The sequence below is a fragment of the Betta splendens genome, chromosome 16 (assembly GCF_900634795.4).
Source record: "Betta splendens chromosome 16, fBetSpl5.4, whole genome shotgun sequence".
NCBI lineage: Eukaryota > Metazoa > Chordata > Actinopteri > Anabantiformes > Osphronemidae > Betta > Betta splendens.
Window position 1 is genome coordinate 15,941,548 of NC_040896.2, and position 27,918 is coordinate 15,969,465.

The following is a 27,918-nucleotide window of genomic DNA, read 5'->3' on the forward strand; positions in this document are numbered from 1 at the left end:
ACGTAGTCGCTGGCACAAAGCTACAGCTCAATCGGAATCAAAGCTGATGCAGTTCTGATGGTAGTGCGGACATGAGGAGTAAAACGCTGTCTCTGTCTGCCAGCTCCCGTTCCCGGGCCCCTGAACCTGCACGCCAGTGACGTCGGCACCGACGGCTTCGGGGTCGGCTGGGACCACTCGGCCGGCGACATCGTCCTCTACAGACTCTCCTGGGCGACGGTCACGGGCGGCGACACGAAGGAGGTAAAACCCACCGCGGATCAATGAAAGAGCAGCCTCCGACGGTGCGACCGCACGGGGCTGCGCTCCCATAACATTGTACATGTTGTGTTGACAACACTGTGGGCGTGAAAGGTAACGAGTCCCCGGGTCCAACGCGGAGCTTTCCACAAACACATATTTCTCTCCCCTAAGCTGACAGATATTACACCAATAAAATTCATAATTTGGCACGAACCTGTATGAATTTTGAATTTAATTTAGCCAGGGGTCCTTTTATTATCTCCGTTCTGTGGGGAAGTAGTGGCTGCACTCAATGTGTCAAGATAAACAGGCCCCCGTAGTGCGTGCACTGCCACACACACCGGCGGCCGGTGAACCCGCCGGCGTGGCCGAGTGTGAATAAAGGCGGAATAATAAGGAAATTAATGGCTCGGGTGTTTTATTACCACGATCTGGGGGTTAGAGACAGCTGGTACGCAGCGATACAGCGCGTCGGCCGGCGAGAGAGCGGGCGGGCGAGCGCGCGCTCACGTGCGCGTTTGTGAGTTATCGGAGCTGAAAATAACACTCCGGGGAGTTGGAGAGGTGGGCTGCTAATGCTGCCAGCGCGGAGGAAGCTTTTACTGTCTCTCACCTGCACACACACACACACACACACACACACACAACTGACTGTATCTGAGTAACCAACAGCTTCATGATCATGTCGATGACTGTGACACAGGAAACGTTGCTTCCATCCGTCACATTTTTATTGGATTTAATGATTTTACTCCGAATTCGAGAACATGTTTCAGATGCTTCATCAACGAACCACTTTCCTAACTATTTAATCAGTCAAATACCAGAGAGAACAATAATGGTTTATTTTTATTAGTTAGGCATTAAGGAAACAATACGATGAAATATGGTGCCGCACGTCCGTAAAGGGAGCGAATGAACGGAGATGCTCCCACACCGGGGAAATCACAAACAGCGGCCCCGCTGGCGCGATTTGCCTAGAACTGCGTCTCACAGGGCCCAGTAAAGAAACAGGTTCCTGCAGCTAATCTGGTTATTGAGTCATCGTCAGTGAATTCCAGTCTCAGAGTGGCTCTCCGTGGAAGCCGCCTGCACTTTTGATGACCTCTTTGTGTTTACCTTGGGCCTGATTCCTCCCTGTGTTCCACAAGTTATAGCGGCTGTTTGGCCCCCGGCAGGAGCAGTTTGTCCTCCTCGCTTTTCTATTATATTCAGGGAAAACCACACTTTTCTGAATTAGTAAAACATGTTTTATATGGAAATATTCAGATCTGCTTTGCCAAACGTCAAGTATATGAGCTAAATTTAAATGTTAAATGCGTTTTGCAATGGATAAAATATTGTTGCAGCTATAACTGAGTTTGCCACATTTAGCACAAATCATCATATCACTGACTGCTAATAAATGTTTGTCACATCTTGGAGAGAAAAAAATAGTTTCCCTGGAAACAAGGTTCTTCTGGCAAATATAGGGAAACTAATAAAAATAGAACACATGCAAACGTTACTAAAAATGTTTTTCACTTTGAAATATAGAATAGCAAGGTTTAATAAAAAAGTAGTACTGTGTACTCAGTTTATACATGGACCACAACTTTACGTTATTAACATTATTTTTCATGATTAACATAATTTAATTGGTCAAAAGACTAAGAGCGGTTCACAACCCCCCTATGAAAGATAAACCACCAAGGCCAGAGACGTCGCCCGGTATGGCGCAACCGGGGCCCCACCCTGGAGCCAGGCCCGGGGTTGGGGCTCGTATGCGAGCGCCTGGTGGCCGGGCCTATTCCCACGGGGCCCGGCCGGGCACAGCCCGAAAGAGCGACGTGGGGCCGTCCTCAAGTGGACCCACCATCCGCGGGAGGAACCGTAGGGGGCCGGTGCAGAGTGGATTGGGCGGCAGTCGAAGGCGGGAGCCTGGGCGCCCCAATCCCTGGATAACCAATCTGGTTATTGGGACATGGAATGTCACGTCACTGGGGGGAAAGGAGCCTGAGCTTGTGCAGGAGGTCGAGCGGTACCGGCTAGAAATAGTCGGGCTCACCTCCACACACAGCCTGGGCTCTGGAACCCAACTCCTTGAGAGGGGCTGGACCCTTTTCTACTCTGGAGTTGCCTGCGGTGAGAGGCGGCGGGCTGGTGTGGGCTTGCTCATAGCTCCCCAGCTTAGTCGCCATGTGTTGGAGTTTTCCCCGGTGGACGAGAGGGTCGCTTCCCTGCGCCTTCGGGTGGGGGATAGGTCACTCACCGTCATTTGTGCTTACGGGCCGAATGGCAGTGTGGAGTACCCGGCCTTCCTGGGGTCCCTGGAGGGAGTGTTGGAAAGCGCTCCAACTGGGGACCCCATCGTTCTTCTGGGAGATTTCAATGCCCACGTAGGTAACGACAGTGATACCTGGAGAGGCGTGATTGGGAGGAACGGCCTCCCTGATCTGAACCCGAATGGTGTTATGTTATTGGACTTCTGTGCTAGGCACAGTTTGGCCATAACTAACACCATGTTCGAACATAAGGGTGTCCATCGGTGCACGTGGCACCAGGACACCCTAGGCCGGAGGTCGATGATAGACTTTGTAGTCGTTTCACCTGACCTTCGGCCATATGTTTTGGACACTCGGGTGAAGAGAGGGGCTGAGCTGTCAACTGATCACCACCTGGTGGTGAGTAGGATCCGCTGGCAGAGAAGGAGGCTGGAACGACTTGGCAGGCCCAAACGTATTGTGAGGGTCTGTTGGGAACGCCTGGCTGAACCCTCTGTCAGACGGACCTTTAACTCACACCTCCGGGAGAGCTTCGACCAGATTCCGAGGGAGGTGGGAGACATAGAGTCCGAGTGGACCATGTTCTCCGTCTCCATTGTCAACGCGGCCGTTCGGAGCTGTGGACGCAGGGTCTCCGGTGCCTGTCGTGGTGGTAATCCCCGAACCCGGTGGTGGACGCCGGAGGTAAGGGACGCCATCAAGCTGAAGAAGGAGTCCTACCAGGTATGGTTGACCTGTAGGACTCCTGAGGCAGCTGATGGGTACCGGCAGGCCAAGCGTGCTGCAGCCCGTGCCGTTGCGGAGGCAAAAACTCGGGCTTGGGAGGAGTTCGGGGAGGCCATGGAGGAGGACTATCGCTCGGCCTCAAAGAGATTCTGGCAAACCGTCCGGCGCCTCAGGAGGGGGAAGCAGTTCTTTACCAACTCTGTTTTCAGTGGAGGTGGGGAGCTGTTGACCTCAACTGGGGATGTTATCGGACGGTGGAAGGAGTACTTTGAGGATCTCCTCAACCCCTCCGACATGCCTTCTGCTGAGGAAGCAGAGGCAGGGGACTCAGAGGCGGACTCGCCCATCACCCAGGCTGAGGTCACCGAGGTAGTTAGTAAGCTCCTCGGTGGCAGAGCAGCGGGGGTGGATGAGATCCGTCCTGAGTACCTCAAGTCTCTGGATGTTGTGGGGCTGTCTTGGGTGACACGCCTCTGCAACATCGCGTGGAGGAGGGGGACAGTTCCTCTGGACTGGACAACCGGGGTGGTTGTCCCTCTTTACAAAAAAGGGGACAGGAGAGTGTGTTCCAACTATAGGGGGATCACACTTCTCAGCCTCCCTGGGAAAGTCTATGCCAGGGTACTGGAGAGGAGAATTCGGCCGATAGTCGAACCTCGGATACAGGAGGAACAATGTGGTTTTCGGCCTGGTCGTGGAACGCTGGACCAGCTTTATACCCTCAGCAGGGTGCTTGAGGGTTTGTGGGAGTTTGCCCAACCAGTCTACATGTGCTTTGTGGATCTGGAGAAGGCATTCGACCGCGTCCCTCGTGACATCCTGTGGGGGGTGCTCCGGGAGTATGGAGTCCGGGGCCCTTTGCTAAGGGCTGTTCGGTCTCTGTACAACCGGAGCAGGAGCTTGGTTCGCATTGCCAGCAATAAGTCAGACCTGTTCCCGGTGCATGTTGGACTTCGGCAGGGCTGCCCTTTGTCACCGGTTCTGTTCATTATTTTTATGGACAGAATTTCTAGGCGCAGCCAGGGGCCGGAGGGGGTCTGGTTTGGGGACCACAGGATTGCATCTCTGCTTTTTGCAGATGATGTTGTCCTGTTGGCTTCATCAGGCCAGGACCTCCAGCGTGCGCTGGTGCGGTTTGCAGCTGAGTGTGAAGCGGCTGGGATGAGAATCAGTTCCTCCAAATCTGAGGCCATGGTTCTCGACCGGAAAAAGGTGGTTTGCTCTCTCCAGGTTGGAGAAGAGTTCCTGCCTCAAGTGGAGGAGTTTAAGTATCTTGGGGTCTTGTTCACGAGTGAGGGAAGGAGGGAGCGTGAGTTTGACAGACGGATCGGTGCGGCGGCTGCAGTAATGCGGTCGGTGTATCGGTCCGTCGTGGTGAAGAGGGAGCTGAGCCGAAAGGCAAAGCTCTCAATTTACCGGTCAATCTACGTTCCTACCCTCACCTATGGTCATGAGCTTTGGGTCATGACCGAAAGGGCAAGGTCACGGATACAAGCGGCTGAAATGAGCTTCCTCCGCAGGGTGGCTGGGCGCTCCCTTAGAGATAAGGTGAGGAGCTCTGTCACCCGGGAGGAGCTCGGAGTAGAGTCGCTGCTCCTCCACATCGAGAGGAGCCAGCTGAGGTGGCTCGGGCATCTAGTTCGGATGCCTCCTGGACGCCTCCCTGGGGAGGTGTTCCGGGCATGTCCCACCGGTAGGAGGCCCCGAGGAAGACCTAGGACTCGCTGGAGAGACTACGTCTCTCGGCTGGCCTGGGAACGTCTTGGGGTCCCACCGGAAGAGCTGGAGGAAGTGTCCGGGGAGAGGGAAGTCTGGAACTCTCTGCTTAGACTGCTGCCCCCGCGACCCGGCCCCGGATAAGCGGATGAAAATGGATGGATGGATGGATAATTGGTCAAAACTCGGTATAAGTTTGACTCGTCCAATGTCACATCATCTGTGTGTTTGTCTTCAGGTGATCTTGAGTGGAAGTGATGACCGATACGTCCTGACTGGTCTGAGCCCATCCACTGAGTATGAAGTGATGCTGACAGCGATATTTAAAGATGAATCTGAGAGTGACACCGTCTCTGTTACGGAGACCACGTGTAAGTGGCAGAACGCTGCGTATCACAATGACCCTGTTCTCGGCAGCCGGTGACGCCAGTCGTGGGTCTGAGAATCAGATGGGTCCAATCCCATTCGCTTTGAACCCTGAGTCGAAAGTGCTGCTCTGCATGACCTGGTTTCGATTGTTTTATCGTCCCAGTTTTTCTGGTGAAAAGAAAATCTATCTATTTTCCAAACATTTTTTATGTATTTCTGTCTCATTATCTCCGTTATCGACTCCCAGAGCTGTTCAGGAGACTTTATATCCAATTACTGTATCTCACTTGTGCTCCCTTTATTTCCCCAGTGACCAGGACAACAACGATTGCTACCACAACCAAAGGTAATTAATGAAGAATCACATGCACATGAGTATGTAAACCAATAAGAACGGCCAAATATTTAACCTACTGTACAAACAGTTGCTACTGTCACACTGGTTTCTACTGTGACTGTGCCATTTTATAGTACTAGTCCTGTGTAAAATTGTTGTTGCATTAACAGTGCAATCATCAGGCTCAGTTCAAGTGGTATTTGCTTCAAAAACCATGTGACTGACCAAAGCAGCAAAGCATCTGTCCTGAAATTCTACTGCCACTAAAATGTGAAAAGCTCCACTAATTGCCAGCGTGGGCTCATGGTGCCAGAGTCACCACAGTGCCAGCTAGATGCTTTGTTGTTCATTTAATTTAGGAAGCAGAACAGGAATTACTGAGGTCCACGCTGTCTGGTTTGACTAGTTCTGATGAATGGAAAAGAAAAGGTATTAAAAGCAGAGTTTGGAAGAGCTGTTGTGTTTCTAGAACTGTGTTTAGTAAGTTGACTACTACCAGACACCGTAGTTCAAACACCATTATCTCAGAGGTGACCCAGAGGCCATCTGGATCCGGTTCTGTACGAGAGACAGGCTACAGCTAATCGAGTCTGAGCGGTTTCTCTGCTCCCGGCTCTAAAAATAAGTGTACCGCGATGCATCTCCTGTACTGAAGGAGGAGAGACTTTAAAACAGTGCCTGCTTTGTTTAAAACTCCAAATGCTCTCAAGTCAAAGTGGCCAAACGCCAGTTGCTCCCGTTTCCACAAAGCAAGACTTGAAGGTTTTATTATGACTTCTCACACTAGCGAGGATTTAAAATCTGGGTTGCTAAAAAGCACTCCAAATAGCAGGAAAAGGCACGATGCTCTGCAGCCTTATCCTGATCATCTACCAGGCAGCATGTTATCTAGTCCGAAAGAAGCTGTAGTACTTTCACTTCAAGCGAACTGGCATTTTGCCATTTTGATGTTTTTTCCACACCAACTTAAAAAATGCTACAAAAACCCAGCCTGAGCCAAGATTTTGCCTCGGTTCTTGCTAAATAAATGTTACAGTAGGCGTTGTCTGCACTGTGCGACAGCGGCCCGACAGGCTGTGAGGAACCTTCGGCTGAGCGACGAGACCACCCAGAGCCTGGAGGCGTCGTGGGAGCTGCACGACCCCCACGTGGAGGGCTACCGGGTGTCCTACGCCGCTCTCAGGGGAGACCGCCGAGAACAGTCTGTGAGCTGAATCACTTACACATTACCTGTAACTGCAGTAAGTGCAGATTGGAGCAGTTTCACGGGCGTCCGCTGAAGTGTTTCTGCTGTTCTCGTCGGGTTTTCGCCACTAAAGTTAATTTCTGGGTTACTGTAAATCTGCCACTTTGGGTGTTGTAGCTGTTGAAACGCACGTCTCCTCTGGTGAGTTGTGTGAAACGGACACTGGGTTTGTATTGAGAGCAAGACCATTGTTATTGCTCACCTTCAGCCAGCTGGATAGAACTGCAGCGGTCAATGTCAGGTCATCTGCTCCAATCAGAAAACTGATTACGCTTTTAGTCCTGCTCCGCTCTGCCTCCCCCCTCCTGGTTCCTTAGTCTGTGCTAAGAGCCCTTGAGCTCAGTGCCATGTCCTGACCCTGATCACTGATGCACACAGGCACACAAACACTGGACCTCTCCCTTCTTTTCCATCTGTCCCTCAATCTCTCTCCTTCTCTCTCTCTCTCTCTCTCTCTTTTTTTTTTTTTTGTCCGGCTCCTGTCTCCACTCCTGCCGCCTCGCCTCTCTCGCTCCCCCACCCCCCGGTTTTAATTTTCCAATGCGGTGTCAGAGCCGTAGAAGATGGAGAGGCCAGGCCAAGCCAGAAGACATTCCATTATCTTTTCAGCAGCCATTTACCTCACTGGGAGCGGAGATCGAGGGCAGCGGAGAAAGGAGCAAAAGAAACAAAGAGCAATGGTAAAAGAAACAATAGCTCACCAGACCCAAACCTGAGGTCCAGCTGACAGATAAAGGTTGCTTCACCCACTTCTGAATGTTTGGGTGTGACAAAGAGAGACAGCCTCCATGACTGTGTGGCTTTATGCCTTGAGAAATGCTTCAGCCTGTGTCTTTTTTTTCCTGCTTTGATGCTGGCGGGAGTTTCAGCACCGCGGTCAGAGTGGACAGCTCCTCACGCGGCACTCACTGCTGTGCTGCTCATTTACCTTGATTTATGTTAACACCTCTCTCTGAGCAGCAGTTAGTAGCCTGACATCAGGATCACAGCCAGATCAAAACCTGCAAGTCCTGCATTACATAAGTGAAGCTAAGAGTCAAGTGCATTTTTGTCATCAGTGTACATCTGGAATTTTTATAAATGTGTGTCTTCAAAGGAGCAAGAAGAAAGTAGAAAGCACCTTCTTTAGAACCTAAACAAAGACCTGGAGAAAGAAAAAACCTCAGTGTTTATAAATGAAGATCCAGCAGTAATGGGTTTTCTCAGCTCTTTTCTGCCTGTGATCTGACTTTATTGACTATACTGAAGTGAGCAGAATGCCTGAACAGGCTTGATTCAAACCTCTTAAGGTTTACATTGCATTTCACAGATGCCTTTGGTTTCACTCCTTCCCCCTTAAAGTGTCTTTATAAGTCTTCGAAGAAGAGCAAATATATGTCTACTGATCTATAGAGCATGTGTCCTAATGTGTATAAGGGCTTGTGCAGTATGTGCTCTTGACTTGTATGTCACTTGTCTGCTGCCTCTGTGTGGGTTAGTCCCACCTGCTTTAAAACGCTCTGTCTAAATATATTTGTTTGTGTAGGTGTTGGTTCCTGCCGGTCAGAGGAGAGCAGTGCTGCAGCCGTTGCTTTCAGACGCTCAGTACAAAGTGACTGTGACGCCGGTGTACGTGGACGGCGGAGATGGCATCAGCGCGTCTGCCCTGGGAGCGACACGTACGCGTCACTCACTCTCACACACACACACACACACACACACACACACACACACACACACACACACACACACACCTCTGAATTATTCACCAGCGGGGTCATCTGGGGGTCCCTCAATGTTCATTACACCGAGATTCAGCTCCCAAATTACAAGAACACATCTGACAAAACTGGAAGCAAACGGAAATGAGTTTTCATTGCGCCAAGCAGCATATTCATTTACATTGCATTAAGTTCATGTTCATTAATGCTCTTAAAGGACAATATGAATTCAAGCAGCGATAAATACCGACGGGTTCTTAATTGTCCTTACAAAGGCCGTCTGTAATTACCGCAGCTCGTTCCATTAATAAGATGATTTAATTATTCGTCTCGCCTCTGATGGATTCTTTTAACAGTTCTCTTGATTTCGTCCCCTGAACTGCAGTGATGGAGGATTGAAATGTCCCATGGCGGCTATGGCCATGCTGCAAATGACACCCTCCTCCCGGCCTGAAAGCAGCGTGACGGTGTAAATCTGCCGCGCTTCACGTGCAGCGGAACGCGGTTCTGTGTGCGTCCGGGAGGGATGCGGTTCCGCTCGTCCAAAAGAATTTACGACCCAGTCGACCTCCTCTGGCACCGCTGGAAGAAAAAAAAAAACCCACCATATCTATATGCTGTTAGCATAATTTATAATTTACAGTTAGCCAAAACAAATATGTCAGCAGCTTTACGCGCCGCGGCTCCTTCTTTGTCTTCAGCAATAAGGAGTGAAAGTCATAAATCATATTAAAGTTGGCGGTTGAATCTCTGTAGTGTCTGGCACCATCGACCGGCTGAGCTGAGATGTTCTGAGCGTGCTCTTCTTTATTACACCGTCCTAAGTTGTATATACCGTCTCTATATGTTCTCCTGCCTCGTGTTGTGACAGTGCCCCTCTCGCCTCCTGGAAACCTGCGCGTGTCAGAGGAGTGGTACAGCCGCTTCAGGCTCACCTGGGACCCCCCCCAGGCCCCCACAGAGGGCTTCAGGATCGTCTACCAGCCCACTAACGGTGCGTAAGCACACACCCTCGCATCGCGAACACGTCGTTCTCCCCTCCTTCTCTCTCAGCTACGCGTTAAGCACTCTGGCGACTGCTAGATTTCAGCTAGTTTTTATGAGCCGTGTACTTTGCTCTGGGTGCCGTTCTGTCTATATTCTGAACATTCCTGAGATCCGTCCAGTGGTAAACCTGTGATAAGGAGCTAATTCCTCCCCGGGTGTTTTGACTTTGCTGATAATGAGTCCTTAGTTTTTATTTTTAATGAGAGGCTCAACCCTCGCAGCCCCTCCAAGGAGATCATCGATTCAGGGCAGAAACAAGGCATCGCTCGTCTTCTTTTATTTATTGCACTGGAGCATCATCAAAAGCTTTAGCTCCTTACGTACTAATGGGTTCGTCCTTCCAAGACGAGGTTCCTGTCTTTATAGTCTCCACGTCTGTTTTTTTTATAAACCTAAACACAATTCCTGTGTGCCTGAGCATCCAGCTCCAGACTGTTCTCTGTAGCATAGCGCTACGTGGAGGCAGCTGTGGTGCCTGAGCGTGTCTATCCCCACGCCCCCACATGCAGCTACTCTTGATTTACTGTGTGCAAGTGCAACACATTGTAGCTAAAAGCACGACACGCTCACTCACCTCCACGGCTACACACGGATCGGCGTCCGCTCCGTTTCCCGTTAAGTAGCTTCTCAGCGGCCCGTGATGCAAAGTTAATTACTGGTCTTAGTTGTGTGTGTTGAGTGAAAGCAGTTTCATCTGCAGGATGATTATTTGGAATAGATGTACTCATAAACTGTAGGTTGTAACTCACCCCGGTATTTTCCCGTGTGTTCGTGCCTGATGAATCACACAGAGTAATGGAGGCGCATTTACCACTTGTCTTTACAGACATTGAGCACAGCTTGTTGACAGCTGAACTCTGTATTACGCAGCCTGTCCTACTGTTGTAAGGGTTAAAGAAATGAAAGAATGCAGCTAAAAATGTTTGATAGTAGCTGTAACATTAACCCTACGAATCCCAAACGACATGAATTGGCTTTAAACATTCTGTCTTTGATCATGTTCATATATAAATGCAGAACCTTTTGACAGTTCCAGGACCGGTTCTGGAGACATCAGTGGGAGAAGACGCCAACTCCGTTCTCCTCCTGAATCTGCTGAGTGGGACTGAGTACAGCGTCGAGGTGACAGCTTCCTACCCAGCAGGACAAAGTCAGCCGCTGCACGTGAACGCCAAGACGTGTAAGCGTTCGCCTCACACCGCTGCAAACGCACTGATTCTGGGAAAGGTTTACTCTTCTTCATTAATATTAATAAAGGTGAACATCATGCAACGTGGCCAGGGAGTGGATTGTAGGTTAAAACCACCTACCAGTCCCTTTACTGGTATTGTCAGTCATGTGCACGTTGGTCTTCCCACGTCCACCTTGCAGCAGAAACCCTGTAGATTTCTGCCGTATAGATTTTCCAAGTTCTATGTTGACCAAGATGAAACAAATGACTCATCACTGCGTATTCAGCAGGACACATATTTTCTCCCGGATGCCGGAGTGATTCATACAGCGAAATTCTCAGACGCGTCGAATGTTCCCATATTACACATGCATAAGTGAATTTATTGCCCATATTTGTAGCGCGCTGTAGGGAAACCGCGATTTATTAAGGAGATGTGCGCGGTCATTTTTTATTCTAATAGGGTGGAGATACAGTAACTTATTTCCCAGAGTGCACTGCATTCATTGCAGTTTAGCCATAGGAGCCAACTGGCATGTTTGCGTCGATAAATTACGCGTGCTAGCATATAGCAGAAACCCTGTTTATCGGCACCGCGAGGCCCAGTGAAGGAAATGAAGCCGTTTCCCTCGAATGAAGTTTTATGTGGTTCGCATTTCGCTTCTGTTGCACTTCAGGTTTAACTTAACAGTTTGTTTTCCTCCGCTCAATCAGCGCGCTCTCAGGACGTCTTTAGAATAATCACAACGTCAAAGGAGGGGAATAAGATGTTATTTAAAAGCTAAGCGTAAGGAGGGGTTGAACCGCTGCTCCCAACTGTAAACAGATACAGTATGATGATGAGAAGCGCTGTGGAAACTTCACTGAGGGCAACTTACTAAGCAGATGCCGCGTCTGGCCACAGAGTCTCCACGTGGTTCAGAGTTAATGCCTGCAGACAAACGCGGGGACGGAGGGAGGACAGCGGCGGATGAGGGGCCGAGCAGACGATGGGTGGGTTCCCTGAAGCAGCCGGCTGCATTCTGGTCTGCCTGTACATGCTTCTACACATGATTACATAAATCCATATTCATGCGCTGATGTTCATCCATTGTACGTGCGCGCGTGGCCCATGCGCTTGTGTGCGTGCGCACATTATTGGGAGGGATGATGGGCTGTCAAATGCATTATTCACCAGTATTTAAAATAAGGCACCTGCCATATGGTCCCAGCATAAAATACCCACTTACTGGCGCAAGAGCAAAGTTTATTGTACACCATCAGCACATTCTGTTAACGAGGGAGCGGGGAGAACAGAAGTCAAAGCGGCTCCGGGGAGGTTTGTTTGTCTATGGTTCACTGAAACCTCGCTGCCGAACCAGCGTCAACTGTTTAAGTCGCTCGCCGCGTTTAGCATTTTGCTGCATCACGGCTCATTGTTTCTGCACAGGCCCGGCTCGTTTTGGCCACTTCACGGTTTACTCGAGCTTCCAGACGCCTGAGTTCTGTGACCCGCACTATTTTTGACCGCTTTTGTCTGCAGACCAGGCCCTCCCACGCGCGCCCCGCGCTGCACAATACCAGCAAATACGTTTCATTTTTTAACAGTTTAGTTTACACGATTTATTTCACTCCACGTTATGAATAAGATGCAAAGTAGCTGTAATGAGTCCTTTGAAAGCGTCGCAGCAGGCTGGCACGCAGCCCGCCGGATCCCTCGGCGGGGGGCGTCTGAGCCTCTGCTGGGGCTCTGGCCAATAGAGGCTACTTGAAAGAGGAACGAAAACACGCTGGTGTTTTAAAAAGGCTGAAAAATGCGAGTTTGTTGGACGGCAAACGATGGGAACCGAAAGACATTAGAGTTTCCATACATTACAGCAGTGAGCGGACATAAATTATAAATATCGATTACTGTGTCCGGTTACTGTAGTTTGCAGATTTAAGTGTACAGTAGTTTCTGCCTGGAGCTGATTGTGAAGCTGATCACCCCTCGCTGGTGTTTCTCCCCAGTGTTCCTCGGCGTCTCCGGCCTGTCCACCTACCAGCTGCGTCACAACAGCATGTGCGTCCAGTGGCAGCCGCTGCCGCACGCGACGCTGTACAGGGCGTCCATCCAGTCCACGCTCAGTAAGTACTGTACGCCCCGCAGCGCTCTGGGGCGCGTCAGCCCTCGTCTCAGTTCTCAGGTGCGGCGAGGGAGCGAAAAGGGAGCTCACGTCTTGACTCCCAGCTTTGATTGGTTTCATTCTTTGTGCGGCAGCTCAAAGCCGCGTCGTCTCTGAACCGCGGCCGGGATTAGTTTAACAACTGCAGACTAAAGTTTAAAAGCAGAAGCCCTCAAACACACAGTGAAGTGACTGGAATGTAATTTAGTCGGTAAATCCAAAGGGTTACGAGGTTTGCGATGTTTGTTGAGAAGCCTGAAACTCTGAATGTGTTGCCTCATACATTCACAGTGCGCCCTTGTCTTAAAACTAACACAACAACTCTTTGAGGTATGTGTGCGTTGGCTGTGCTGTAGGTTCCACGTCGCCTGAATCATATTAATATGAGCCTCTGAGGAAATAACTCTTACATATTCCTGTTGTGCTCGTGTGGCTGCAGTTAACATGGTACAGAATATTCATGAATCTGTGTTTGCTGAAAGGAAAGACACATGTGACAACAACACAGTCTCTCACCTTCAAATAACATGGAAGGAAACTGCTGTGAGGCTTTTTGAATAGACCACTGCATTATTAAAAGGAACTGAAATAGATGGAGACAAAAAGAGGGAGGGGAGAAATAAACTGCACTACCAAAGTCAATTTTAATCTAAAAGCAAAAATCTCATTTTACCTTTACTTTGAATCAGATGTTTACATGCAACCTATAAAAGCTTTAATTAAACCCCTGAACCAGGCGGTAGTTGACGACAGCTTTGGGTTACTCGTTCTCGGAGGATGATCAGTTCATATAGGAACTATTGTCACAGAAAGCTCTGTTCTATTATTATCTCCAGCTTGGCTTTATTCTGTTTAAACACAACGGTGTCAAATCTCAGCTCAGCCTTTTCAATATTTGTGTCTATGAATGTAACCGCTAAATGTCATCATATCTCATAATAAAAGCAGATGTGGTAAAGGTCCTGCACGTACAGAAACAACAGTCAAAGGGATGGAGGAGGGCTTCAGTCTCCCTCTGCTTCTCCCCCTACTCCCGTCTCTGAGCAGTAGTTGAATATTCTAGCTGGAGGAGCGCTGAGATTCAGGTTTAATCCACACAGAGCCAACCAGCTGCTTAAACACCTCCTCAAATGGAAAAGTGCAGCTCCTGGGTGACAGCTGTTTCCCTAAACTTAATTATCTGTGGCTGTTTGGTGGGTGGAGGAGGGGTTAACTCGTCATTCTGTAAGATGTGAGTCGCATTAGGAAATAGAATTAGGCTAATGAAACTGACAAATGACAGTTATTAGTGTGTGCGTGTGTGTGTGTGTGTGTGTGTGTGTGTGTGTGCGCGCGTGTGCGTGTGTGTGCTGCCATTTTTCGCTTTGTCCTTTTTTGCCTGCCAGCATAAATTCTTATTGAGTTTTTTCCTCCGTGCCTCCACTGACTTTCAAAACAAACACTAAATTGAAAGTACTTACTGTACAATCTGCAATCCAACGGGAACTGAATCTTAAGATTGAATAACGTCACCTGAATAATGGAACCCCTGTTTGAGCAAAACAATAGTTTCTTCATAGAAGTTCTGACAACAACCAGCATCTTTTTTTAATAAAAATGTCCTACTTGCTACGTCCTATTTTCCACTCACACATGTCTCCATGGCTGCTTCCCTGCAGATGGTCAGAGGCAGGAAGTGAACCTGGGAGGCGCCGCTTCCCGAAACTGCTTCTACGACCTCTTCCCCAGCAGCCAGTACCAGATCAGCGTTCACACGCAGATGCAGGAACTGGAGGGACCCTCGGTCTCCATCACCGACATGACGCGTATGCTCCACTTGTTTTCTATATGATTCCGTCTGATGGCTCACGCTCGGCTCCTTCCTCTGTTGTTCACCCCATCACGAGTCCATGATCACACCCTCATTCCTCCCGTCCTACTTTTCGATCTCATTTTGTTCCATTACTCCGTGCCATCGCTTCTCACATCTCTTTCCCCATCTGCCCATCTGCTTTCCCCTCAAAGTCACCTTCTGCCACCCAGCTGTCTCACCTGTGCAACTCCCTCCTCTAACGCGCCTCCGCTCCCTGCGTCTGGCTTTTCTGCCGTCCTCCTTCGCCCTCGGTCTCTTCGCTCTCTGTGAGAAGATAGATTAAACTGTTGCAGTTCATTGGCCAGCTGATGAGCTGAGGTGAACTGCACAGCTCCAGGGATGAGGAAGGCTCATCTCACAACCAGGGTTATAGATATGGTCTGACACACGCGCGCGCACACACACACACACACACACACACACACACACACACACACACACGCACACTGATTCACAGGTTGTCAGTAGATGTCTGTGGATTACATTCAACAGGAGTCTCTGCACTTGGGTTTTAGTAAATATTGTGGGTAAACTGTAAGAGTTCTGTATAAATTCAGTCCTGTCAGTATCATCAGGAAAACGTGGATGTGATTATTATACAGAATGGCCACTTTTAGACTGAGTCTCATTATTTTATGCATTAAAATTAGGTTTTAATATTTTCAAAGCAATAGAGGGAAATTACGACTTCATACAGTCTTGAAGAATGTGTTTAAGTATTTTTTTAAATGGCATTTGCTGCAGTATTTAATGCCTGTGCTTCATTTAACCTACAATCTAGTCTAGTTGTCCTCTCTGCATCCACCTTTTTTTCCAGTGTGGTTTAGTCGTTATACCTTAGTTTGACACAACCCACGGTCAAGTAATTGGCTTGGCACTGAGTCATACCTTACCCTGGGGCTGTTTCTGCCTCTAAAAACAGCTCCTGGTCAGACATTGAGCTCCAAATCCTTTGCTGTCCACATTTTGTGGAAGGAAGTGAAGATAGAAATTTAGACAGAAGGATAGAAAAAAGATTATAGTGTATATTATAGTTTTAGCACTAGAAGCGGGAGATGATTAGAAAGCATTAACCTTGAGAAGAACTGCTACTTCTGCTGTGTGTGTGTGTGTGTGTGTGTGTGTGTGTGTGTGTGTGTGTGTGTGTGTGTGTGTGTGTGTGTGTGTGTGTGTGTGTGTGTGTGTGTGTGTGTGTGTGTGTGTGTGTCAGACAAACCCAGACGAGATGCTGATGTGCACTTGTCACTTCCATCATGATTGATGGCCCTGTCGTGTTTCCCTGCTGTGTTTGTGTGTCCAGTGCCAGCACCCACTCCGGCTCCGACCGACCCGCCCACCACAGAGCCCCCTCCCACCATCCCGCCTGCTAAAGAAGGTGAGCAAGGACAAAACACACACCACGTGCACCTTCACCTGTCCCAATACAATGTCCACTTACAGCAGTACTGGGCAGGAAATCAGGTTTCAGGCGCACACTGTGGGATTGTTGTAAGAAAGCATCAACTATTAGCCCAGATCTGAGTTTATTACACACACACACACACACACACACACACACACACACACACACACACACACACACACACACACACACACACACACACACACACACACACACACACACACACACACACACACACACTCTCTCTCTCTCCTAAAGGCCGTGCTTCTATTCTCATCTTGTTACCTGTACCACAAACACCTGGGAGCCAGGAATCCTGCTGATCAAACACTTGTCTCACTCATTAAAATGCTAATCAATTAAGAACTTTTTTGAAAAGCGTTTCTCCACATTCTTTTTCTCTCTCACTCATCAAATGAACCCGCCATTAAAATTATAGACTGATGATTTCTTTGTCAGTGGGCAAACTTGCAAAGCCAGCAGGGGATCAATTAGGCTTCTCCCCTCACTGTATTTTATTCATGGATCGACTGGAGGCTCTCTGCTGCTCTAGTTTTGTCACTTGAGCTTTGTAAATTCTTTGTGCCGCATCACAGAGTAACACGCGGGCCAGTTCACGAGCCATGTAATAAAAGAATCAATACGCAACAATAATGTAGGTGTGCATTTAAATCCTGCTCATCCACGAGCTGCTGTGAACAAAGTGGTGCTTGCAGTCTGTTCTTTCACTTCATGTTTTTGTGTTGTTTTGGGGAAATTTGAAGTTATATTTTCTGTCACGGGTAAAAAAAAAAACACTTTTTTGTGAGACATGCCACTGTTTGTGAAGCAAAGCTGTGGCAGAGGGTGGGCGGGTTGTTGTCCTTATCTAGTGTAGCAGCCCTAAAACAGAGAGGCAGTCATGGACTTCACCAGTGCTTAGCGTCAAGGGCTACAGCATAAAGAAGACACAAAAACTTGTCAAAGTAAAACATATCGGGCCAAATTCCACCGCGGCCAGCGTGTAAAAATATATAAAACACAAACAGCATCCTGTGAAAAGCAGGAACGTTCCTCCTCTTCCTTCCCTCCAATAGAACGAGTGAGGCCGATCCGGAGCCGGATCCGCTCTCGCGTGGCTCCGCACTCGCTGATCCCTCTCTCAGCATTTTTGTCAAAACTTCTGACCTTTGTTAGATCCGTGGCTCTGTCTGTGATGACAGCAACCTTTACCCAGAACAGGGCCGCGGGGACGCGGGCCAAAGGGGAGCGAGGCCCCCCCCCCCTCCGACGGCGACAGGACGAGTGGCGGCAGAGCTGCGAACGGAGAGATTTAAATCAAGACGGATCATGAAGCATAGTCAAAACATTCTGCTGCTGACCTTTTAACTCGGCCTTTCTGACAAGCAGCAGGAGTGAATAAAGTCGAACCTACAATGCAAACAGTTGTCTTTGTCATTACCTGTATTTTTCTATCCAGCTCTATTTTCTCCTTTTGGCTCCGGTTTGAATTTACCTCGCAGCGTCCTGTAGGTGCAATGCAGGATTTTTCCCAGGAATCCGTGGACGGCGATACTGTGTGGTTGCAAATGAGGCAAACTTGTTAAAACCGCGGGAAAAAACTTTCAGCAGCAATGATAATCCTGCTGGGAGTCATTTAGAAACCTGGATCCCTGGATTGGGAATACGACTAAGGAGCTTATGACAGGAGGTAAAAATAAAGCACTGGATGTACTGGAGAATATATTTGTGGTGAATTTGTTATTCTGAATTAGACACTGTGCGCTATACTGTACCTAATCATATAAACTCTGCAGCGAGCAGATTAATCTGGAGATTCCGTGTGTGCATATTTACCCTGCTCCGTTGGACGTACACTTACAGGGCTTCATGCAAATTTACCCAGTGTGAATTTATTAGGCAGCCAGTTAACATTCAACTTGTGCTTTGTCCTCTGCTGACGTCCGCTCTCTATGAAATTACTTTATAAATGCAGAGATGAGATTATGTGCTGACTGAATCTATATGTGTCTCTGCCTATATGTCCTCCTTTTGTCTTTCTAGTGTGTAAAGAGGCCAAGGCTGACCTGGCGTTCCTGGTCGATGGCTCCTGGTCCATCGGCGACGACAACTTCATGAAGATCACGGGTTTCCTCTACAGCACCATGGGCTCGCTGGATCTGATCGGACCCGACGGCACCCAGGTCAGTGCTATAGTCGCCTGAGTCGTTTTAGCACAGGGAAAATGAATGTGCAGGATCAAGAGCCCCAGCAGGTGGTCTGGACCTAATGGTTAGTTAATGTAGATGCTATGTCTAACCATAGGGAGCTTCCATGTTAGTACAGGACACCGAGGCTGAAGCCACAAACCGTCCATTCTGTGTGATCGGAGTGAGAGATGTATCCGTATTCTGGTCAGGAAATTAAACTTCCAGTCGGAGCGTAGGGTTCTCTAGACACCCAGAGTCGCGTCTGCTCTGGTTCTGTCGGCCTCATCGGACCGTCTGCACCGCGCAGTCGCTGCTTATGGCAGAGTGTGGCGCGTCAGGAACACGAGTCGGGGCCGAGGCTCAGTGGAGGTTCACAGGAAATGCAGCGTGACACTGATGCCATGATGATAAGTTTTAGAAATAACATCAGTGGCAGGAGAAATGATCCAAATCCATTTCAGCTGCAGCTACTGAGCAAAAGGCAAAAGAGGAGTTTTCATTTCCTTTCAAACCTTTGTGAAACTACAAAGCCTTTCTGTGGATAATGAAATATCACTCATACTGAACGTATTAACAGGATTTAATGTGAATGATATTCCCAAAATTTTATTTTATTCTAGTTGTTCCATTTCAGACAGAAATTTATTATCGACACAATGAATTACAATTTGACAAATGACTCCTCTGACAATTAAAATGTTTTTTCCCCCTTTGTTGTTTGCTGATGGCCGATTGTTTGGCTTTAACTGAGATCTGTAGGACGCTTTAGAACAAAATATCAAATTCAGCATGATCACAGCTTTTTATCCGCAGAAAAGTTGGGAAAAGTAGGAACTTTAAACCCCCAGTGAGTGAGTATTTGCTTTGCCTGCTAAGTGGCCTTAACTCCTGTTAAGTCTGGTTCACGCCGTGTCAGCGTGACTCCTTCTATAAACTCATCCAATGGCACTACCCCAGTGAATAATAGCATCTCCTCTGCTTGGAGTGTTACTCGAGATCAGGTTATCAATAGTAATACCAGACTCTAACTTGGAGCCTTAATTCTCCGTAGTGGTCGTGATCTCCGTCCTTTGCCCCCCCCCCCACCCCCCACCGCTCCAGCCGAGCTCAGCAGGTTCATCCGTCACCCGCTGCCGGCCTTTTTTTTCATTTGTGTAATGTCTGCTGTTAGGCAGTTTGTTACCCTCCCTGTGCCCCACAACCTCCTGGAAGTAGGCTCCGAGGAGCCGAGCGCTGGCTGTAATGTGAGCGACTTGGCTGTGGAGTAAAGCGAAGGTTGGCCGGTGAGTGTGGGCCGCGCTCAGCCAACAACAGCACCATTAGCAATCTGGAGGAAACCGTGGTTCGCCCCCTCTTACACCACGGCAATTAGATTGATCACTGCTCTGATTTGGGAGTTTGGGTATATTTTAGTGCATTTCTATCGAGAGACCTTCATAAAATAAGGCTGTAATATAATAGTGGGGCTTTTATTTTATATGTCCAGTTTGTAAAGTATAACGACCCCCAGCCCTGAGGTGACAGTGGTGACCGCTGTCATGAATGTACTTCCTGTGTGGCATGTTCAGCCTGTCAGCTTCATTATCTGCACATTAACGCTGTTGATGTTGAGAAATAATTAAGAGAATTAATGCGTTAATGAGCTAAATATTAGATTTCTTGGACCTGAACCAGTCATTTGGCTCCATAACACACAAATAATGCCACACGAGCAGTTGGTTTAACTTGGCCTCTTGTTTGGTGGGTTGGAAACAGATTAAACCAACTGCACGCACAAATATAGAAAAGCGTTACACGAACGACATGAGTATTCGCAGATGGTGCCAGAGTTTAAATTTAGGGGTAAAGCTTCCCCCCCGGAGCCAGTTTCAAACCAAAATGTTCCTGACGATGTTTTTTGTTTTCCTTTTGTTTTGTTTTTTTAGATTGAGCTCGACATGCGCTGCAAACTTAATTCACTGTGTGTGTGTGTGTGTGTGTGTGTGCGTGCCTGCCTGCCTGCCTGCCTGCCTGTCTGTCTGTCTGTCTGTCTGTCTGTCTGTCTGTCTGTCTGCCTGCCTGCCTGCCTGCCTGCCTGCCTGCCTGTCTGTCTGTCTGTCTGTCTGTCTGTCTGTCTGTCTGTCTGTCTGTCTGTCTGCCTGTCTGCCTGCCTGCCTGTCTGTCTGCGTCTCTCCCCAGGTGGCCATTGCTCAGTTCAGCGACGACGCTCGGACCGAATTCCAGCTGAGTTCCCATAGCAACAAGGAGGCGCTGCTGGAAGCTATTCAGAGGATCAGATACAAGGGAGGGAACACCAAGACAGGTCAGAACAGCATGAGAGTGAAGTCCTGACTGTTAATATAGTCAGATCAGATGTAATGTGAAGAGTGCAGCTGTTTGTCCGTGTAGATGAGGTCCGGTCCGTTGCTCAGTGGCGCGTTCTTTCATCATTGCAGTGTTGTACCAGACATTAAACTGCTGCTCCTGGACTTGTGCTGGGAGCTCATCCTCCCTGTAGCCTCCACTCCAGCGTGCTCTCACTTTGGCTCTGCTCTTTGTTCACTCTCTTCCCCCCGTCTGCATTCTCCCTCGTCGCCCCACGCTCTTTCCTGTCTTTTGCTCGGCTGCACCGGCTCTTTGTCGCACAGGTGGCGTCTTATCTGAATGCGAGTGCGAGAGTGGTCGTCGGGCGAAGTTTAATTTTCCCCACAGCAGCGAGAGCAGGAGGCGGCTTACTGGGCTAATACAGGCTGAGCCACACATGCCCACGTACATGCAAGAATTAATCATCTCCACCGTTCAGACAAGTCTGACTCTGTCTTTATGCCACAGGGTCCTGCACGGTGTGTATTCTGACACCATGCACATGGTGTCTTTACCAGTGGTAAAGTACTAGATTTTCTGGCTTTCATGGCTGATGTCTGATCTCCAAACACCAAACCATCCTGTATCTTCGTCTTTTTAAAATATTAAACCTCAAATTCTCCTCTGAGACCTCATCAGGACCCCCCACTGTGTCGAAATCCTCCAAAGCCCTCAAATAAAAGACTGAAGCCTTCTGCCTTTTCAGCCCGTAGCCTCTGGCGCACACAGAAGCCCACAAGAAAGCCCACCACTGCTCAGGCCTCTCCCACTGCTGCTCTGAAAAGCTACTTACTTCAGATGCTGCATCCTAAAACCCTCGGGTTAAGAAAACATTTGGAAAATGCATTTTTAACTCGTTCTCAAAACCATACAATTTCACAGCAAGATTCTGCAGCCTGTAAATCGATTCGTTTAGCCATAGAGCCACTGTTGTGGCAACGTTTGAGGTGGAGAGAAGACTGGTAGTACATTAAGTCTGTTGAATAGACACTACAGTATGCAGACGCTGATGCGGGAGTTCTCCTCACAGACTGTTTGTTAGTGAGTGTGACTTGTGCGTGTGTTGCCTTTTTCACATAGGGTCCTTGTCTTCAGAATCACTGGACGCTGCTTGATTTGAGTGTGTTTTACTCTAGCTACGTGTGACACTACTGCATGTAAAGTTGGGCTTTAATCCTTAAGTCACACATTGGATTAGCCAGGGTGTAATATTCTCTCTGTGATTGAAGTCAGATTAACTTCCCTCTGCTTTGACTGTGTAGTTATGAGTGGTCCTCACTGTTTCCAGTCTTTTTCATTTCAAAAATCCAGAAATGACGACACGAAAGGCCACGAATGAGTTTCACCGACTACAAAAGCCAGTCAAACGTTTTTAGTATCTATTGTGTTTTTTCAAAGGTGCCCGTCCCTTTTTCTTCAAAGCACGCTGAGGAATTTATTATACGTTTCTAATTATTGGAGGATTTTGTGGCTCTGCATTCATAATAGGAGGATTGGTGGCAGCGTCTTCTTTTGACCAAATCCTACCTGGAATAGATCATTTAAAAGGGATGGAACTGATTCATGCGACTTTAAACAGACTAGCTACTAAAATTGTTTTGTTACCAAACCATGCTTGCCTGTTTGAGACGTCTCCTCTTCCCTCTCATTCTCGTCTCCTGTCTCCTTTGCTCTGTCCTGTCTCACTTCACGCCTGGCTGGTCGCTGTAATTCTAGTCTCGCCCAGCGCGATCACCGGACATCGGGAAGATATTTGACAGCACAACACTTTACAGGCCAAGCATTGTGTCATTTGTCATCAGTGACAACTGCATTAAATGCGCACACACACACACACACACACACACACACACACACACACACACACACACACACACACACACACACACACACACAGGGGAGGATGTGGTCTGAGGGTTTTTGGCTTACAGTAGTTAGATGCTGGAAAACATTTACGCAACACACATTAGTTCATACCAAACAAATTACACAACATATTGTATATGTTTTATCAGTGTGAAGCCATTCACTGCATATTGCTGTTCATTTTTGGATTATACTCTCTATATTCTTCTAGAGTTTAAATTGTCAATAAAACAAAGAAAAGGTCAGGATGAGAACAGTAGATGAATCACGTCCTGATGGGCACTGTGTAAATGTTAGTATCACTGTCCATGGCTTAGATGCACTATAACACCATAAATATTCTTTTCGTGTCACGTCAAGTGATTTAACCTAATTTAATGTTTTAAGGTCAGCAGCAAAGAATGATCTGACGATTGAGTGCAACTCTTTCCTATGTGTTTTGAATTTTACAAAACTTGATATTCATATTTTATGGGCTTGAAGCACATATAGTACTACAAATAAGACACCATTAAATTCATCACCTACATCCTCAGTGTTGCTTGTCATTTGCAGCTCTTGAAACCTTTTCAAGCTGTCTAGACAGATTCTATTGACTGATGAAGTCCACTGCCACTCGACCTGCACGCTGTCAAAAGCTCATCTAAATTAAAGGCTTTGACAGACTGGAGTGAGACATTTCCATATTGGTCTGTTCACCTCTCCAAAGCTAGTGGACACTTGACCTAAATCTGGTTCCGCGGGCCTTAGGTCATCCATCATCATGCAATAATTATGTGTTTTATTAATTTCACTGAACGACCTGAAGAATAGATGTTTTTTAATTAGTAAGTGCATTAAACTTGTAGTAAAGGTTGCCAGCATTCACCTCTGAGCCAGGCCAAGATCAGGTGATTATTTTAAATACAATTAAAAAACACATTGCTCTTGTCAGCACCCAGCAAGAAAACGTATGCACCAGTCCTGATGAAGTGATTAAAATATTATGTTCCAAAAAATGGAGAGATTAAACATTAAATTAGACGCTGCCGCGGAGCAAATGAGTGGATTGAAGTGGAGAGTGTCCCTCACAAAGTACAGGAAAGGACCGAGCTAGTAGTTTTTTCTCTTTTTTCGTCTGTGGGCTATGAATATATGTGTGTGTTCCCTCCTCCGGAGCGCCCTTCAGTGCATTGGCATTCGTTTCACGACAGCATGAAAATAAAACCTGAACTGATCATTTACAGCAAATGACTAGACTGCGACTTGGCGCGCTCGCGTCTGCTGTCTCAAAGAAAGAGAGGATTTCTGCTGAACTAAATCAGGGTGAAGTCCACAGTGAGAGCGTACGGCTGTGGCTGCGGATGGGCAGAGTTTAGTCTCGCCGCTGCGAGGGCCAGTCAGGAAACATCAACCTTTTTAATGTACAGGTTTAGTGACATCACTGGGAACCAAGTACTGTACTTTAAATGACTCAAACAGGAAGCCACCAGCCACTGTACAGCTGTTTAAATAAAATCGCTTTGTGGTTGTTCTTCTTTTTAGGCCGGGCCATTAAACACGTGAAAGAATCCATCTTCACCCCAGAGGGTGGGGCCAGGAGGGGCATTCCCAAGGTCCTGGTTGTTCTGACCGACGGACGTTCCCAAGATGACGTCAACAAGGTGTCCAAGGAGATGCAGATGGAAGGTGAACGTTAAATGCCCCAGGAGCAAATGACAAAATTAGCAGCTTCTCGTAGCGTTGACACGCTAATAATAGTAAATAGGGGCCACTTTAACAATTCCACTCCATTTCCTCCAGTAACGACCCCTCTCGTTTGACTGAATTCTCAGGCTACATCATCTTCGCCATCGGCTTCGCGGATGCCGACTACGGAGAGCTGGTGAACATCGCCAGCAAGCCCAGCGACAGACACGTGTTCTTCGTGGACGACCTGGACGCAGTGAAGAAGATCGAGGAGCAGCTGATCACGTTTGTCTGCGAGGCCGCTACTGCCAGTACGTAGCGCCACATTCTGTTCGATGGAGCGAGAGCAAACTCAATTCATGGAGGAAGTAACGGACTCCTCTGTCTTGCAGCTTGTCCGTCTGTTTTGATGAGCGGTAACACGATAGCAGGTAAGCGCTTCGCGCTGATGATGGCGACAGCGTGCGGACTGTGAGCCCACTGTGATTGACTGTGAGCTGATTTCCTGCAGGTTTCCGTATGATGGAGATGTTCGGCCTGGTGGAGAAGGAGTACAGCACCATGGCTGGAGTGTCTCTGGAGCCGGGCTCCTTCAACAGCTTCCCGTGCTACAGGTTACACCGCGACGCCCTGGTGTCCCAGCCCACAAAGTGAGTGAGGAAATATAGCTGATGGAACGAATAGCAGACCAGTTTGAGCTGGAAAATATTACAGCTGCGAATCACAGCCAAAGAATATCACTGTGACAAACAAAACCACATGCCTTTAAACTTAGTATTTACGGCTGGCGTGTATGTTGCGATTCGCACGATCTCTCCAATCACGATCATCCTGTGCGACGTCATCAGCCTGTCCGCGTGCAGAACGAGTGACGGCAGGCGAAATTGGAAGCGACAGTTTGTTCGGAACGGGCAGAATAATTAGTTTGCCGCCGAAATCAATCGACACCTGAGAACAAGTCGCCAATATTTTGTTATGAGGAGTAACACACACACACGCACACGTGCATTTAGAAGTTAGACCTTTGTTAATGCTGTAGTTCAACACTTTGTTGAAGGTCTTGTTTTATTTTTACAGACTCAGTAAATGCATTTTTGCAACAGAAGCTTGTTTGTTTATTGGAGTAATAAACAATAAAGAGGCAATACCCACTAATATCTGCCATGTTTCCAGTTCATAGGGAAAAGTGTAAGAGCAAAGGGTTTTATTGATCCGTCTTTCTCGTTAACCTTCTCTGTTCCTTGTGGGTTTCAGATTGCAGCTTCAGATCAGCCATTTGTAAAACACATATTCTTTACAGTCTGAACCAATGCTGGATGTAAGACATTTTCAGAGATTCTCACCAACCAGCCGCTGTTTTCAGTCCGTGCGTCGGCTCCCTCCTCTGTCACGGCTCAGCTTGTGAGAGGTGACATCCACACGCGCGCCGAAAAGTTCAAACTGAGATGAATTAAACTCGGGGAGCACTCGCACGAAAGCCTTTCTGATCAAAAACAGGCCTCGCACTCGGAGAGAGCGCGAGGCAGCCAGGAGCACAATCGCCGAGAGGAGCCGGCTGCACTTTGAAAACAGGGAGCCGAGACGCGCCCCGGGCACACCTGAGCTCACTGTGTTTGCCTGCTGCTCCACCCGCCAGGTATCTTCATCCTGAAGGGTTGCCCTCTGACTACACCATTTCTATGATGCTCCGCCTTCTCCCGGAGACCCCGCCAGAGCCCTTTGCATTGTGGGAAATCCTTAACAAAGCCAACAAGCCCTTGGTGGGACTCATCCTGGACAGTGAGTTTAAATCGCTTGACTTCTACACAGTATAATGCACCAGAGGTAAGAGAGAAATCACTGATTATAGCTCGAGCTCATCAACACTTTTGACCCAACATGAAGTAAATAAATAACTAAAGTGCTCACTGAATAATTCCACAGATCACAATGCCCATCAACATTTTCTATCCTCCTCCTACAGACTCTAAAAAAAACCTGAAATTCTTCAACTACGACTACAGAGGAGACTTCCAGACCGTCACCTTTGAAGGACCCCAAATAAAAAAAATCTTTCACGGCAGCTTCCACAAGGTCAGTCTTTAATTCAGCCGAGCTTGTTTTCCTTCACCAGTGTGAAGTGCAGCTGTTGCTGCCACCAGTACATGCAGAACGCGGTCAGAGGGAAGCAGGCGGCGCACGGAGCGCGCCAGCCTGAGTTTGAGTTTGAGGCTTTGAAGCCTGTCGGGTGAATTTCCAGTGACGCTTGGGCTGGATATGTTTTTTCTTGACCTGTCATTGCTCTGGTGTGTGTGTGTGTGTGTGTGTGTGTGTGTGTGTGTGTGTGTGTGTGTGTGTGTGTGTGTGTGTGTGTGTGTGTGTGTGTGTGTGTGTGTGTGTGTGTGTGTGTGTGAGCTGCATATACAGTACCCCCCCCCCCCCCCACTGTTCTCTCTACGCCCGTTTTATTTTGCTTTTCGACCATTGAAGTGCACAGAGTGGGAGTGAAGCTGCAAATTTCACCACACTTTAGAACCTCTCCGTGGTCCCACGTAATGAAGTTACAGCTGGGGTTTTAGCATTTCACAGCGCCTTATTAAATTACCGATAGATTACGCCAGCGTTCCAGTGCTTTTATGAAATTAATCCTGCAGAGCGTGTTTGGCGACAGCACGTTGTTTCAACCAATCATCTGTCAATAAAGACTAAGATCTCACCTCAGGGAATCAATCAATCATCAAGCATCACAATCATCAGAAAGACAGGACTGTTGCATTTAGTTTGTTATTCTAATAATATTAATAATAAAAATATGAATTTTTGACACCTGATGTTGCTTTTGATTGAGGATGCCTCCAATTGAAATTATTTGGCATCAGAATAATTGTTGTGTCATTAGAAGCGTTTTCATTGTCTTGGCTTATTTCAGGGCTTTCTTGCTGTTTCCCACACTGGACCACCAGGGACAATATTAGTTTGTCCTCCCCACCGATTTTCTGACAAAGACATTTCCTATTTCCCTTAATCGCTGGGCTTCTATCCAAATATTTTTTTATGTAAATGATGTTGTATCATATTACCCTGGCAGAATGGGAAAGGAGACATTTGATGATATTCACTGAGTAAAAGACAATTTTCTTCTCACTTGAGACCAGAAAGTGTTTTAGTGAAAAAAGTGATGCAGATGCCTCCGCTGAATAAATAATGACGGCGTTCCGGCCTCAGCAGACCCAGTGAATGATTAATTCACGTTGCAAAACACTTCGGCATCAACATTAGCTGACAGAAATAATTAGAGCAACCTGCAGAATAATAATTTTCTGTCTTCAGAGGCATTTCCTTTGAATCTGCTTGAAGAGGTGTATTTTCTTAAACGGAGCTGACGGAAATGGACATTTGCATATTTTGTCTTGTTAACATTTGTTTCACAAATGGCTGGAAACAGATGAGCGGATCGTTTAGTCCTGGCAAAACCGTTTAAAGACATTCTTTTTCTTTGGCTGTAGCGCCGCGGCGTTATTTTTTACTGGGACTGTGGGTTTCTGATAAACACAAACCGCACTCCAGCCCACCAACTCCGTCTTTCTTTATCTCAGTCCTCAAAATGTCAGGGAGTAGCCGTCCATCATCCTCAGTGCCTTTTTGTCTTCTCCATT

At 47.8% G+C, this 27,918-nt stretch overlaps 1 protein-coding gene across 5 annotated transcripts in view; it reads left to right on the forward strand.

Annotated features, from left to right (window-relative positions):
* The window catches only part of col14a1a (collagen, type XIV, alpha 1a), an 85,151-nt gene that overhangs the window by 30,937 nt on the left and 26,296 nt on the right, over window positions 1–27,918 (forward strand). For all 5 annotated transcript variants that reach the window (XR_003783431.3, XM_029127942.3, XM_029127941.3 and 2 more), the window contains 18 exons: window positions 104–243; window positions 5,188–5,320; window positions 5,629–5,664; window positions 6,718–6,860; window positions 8,427–8,559; window positions 9,473–9,595; window positions 10,679–10,828; window positions 12,809–12,925; window positions 14,622–14,768; window positions 16,116–16,190; window positions 18,261–18,400; window positions 20,585–20,708; window positions 24,140–24,283; window positions 24,430–24,594; window positions 24,676–24,714; window positions 24,795–24,933; window positions 25,920–26,062; window positions 26,247–26,356. Coding sequence is in view for 4 of the 5 variants with exons in the window: in XM_029127942.3 (XP_028983775.1) it covers window positions 104–243; window positions 5,188–5,320; window positions 5,629–5,664; window positions 6,718–6,860; window positions 8,427–8,559; window positions 9,473–9,595; window positions 10,679–10,828; window positions 12,809–12,925; window positions 14,622–14,768; window positions 16,116–16,190; window positions 18,261–18,400; window positions 20,585–20,708; window positions 24,140–24,283; window positions 24,430–24,594; window positions 24,676–24,714; window positions 24,795–24,933; window positions 25,920–26,062; window positions 26,247–26,356 (2,201 nt within the window). In the remaining variant the exon portion in view is untranslated. The remainder of the gene's footprint in view (window positions 1–103; window positions 244–5,187; window positions 5,321–5,628; window positions 5,665–6,717; window positions 6,861–8,426; window positions 8,560–9,472; window positions 9,596–10,678; window positions 10,829–12,808; window positions 12,926–14,621; window positions 14,769–16,115; window positions 16,191–18,260; window positions 18,401–20,584; window positions 20,709–24,139; window positions 24,284–24,429; window positions 24,595–24,675; window positions 24,715–24,794; window positions 24,934–25,919; window positions 26,063–26,246; window positions 26,357–27,918) is intronic.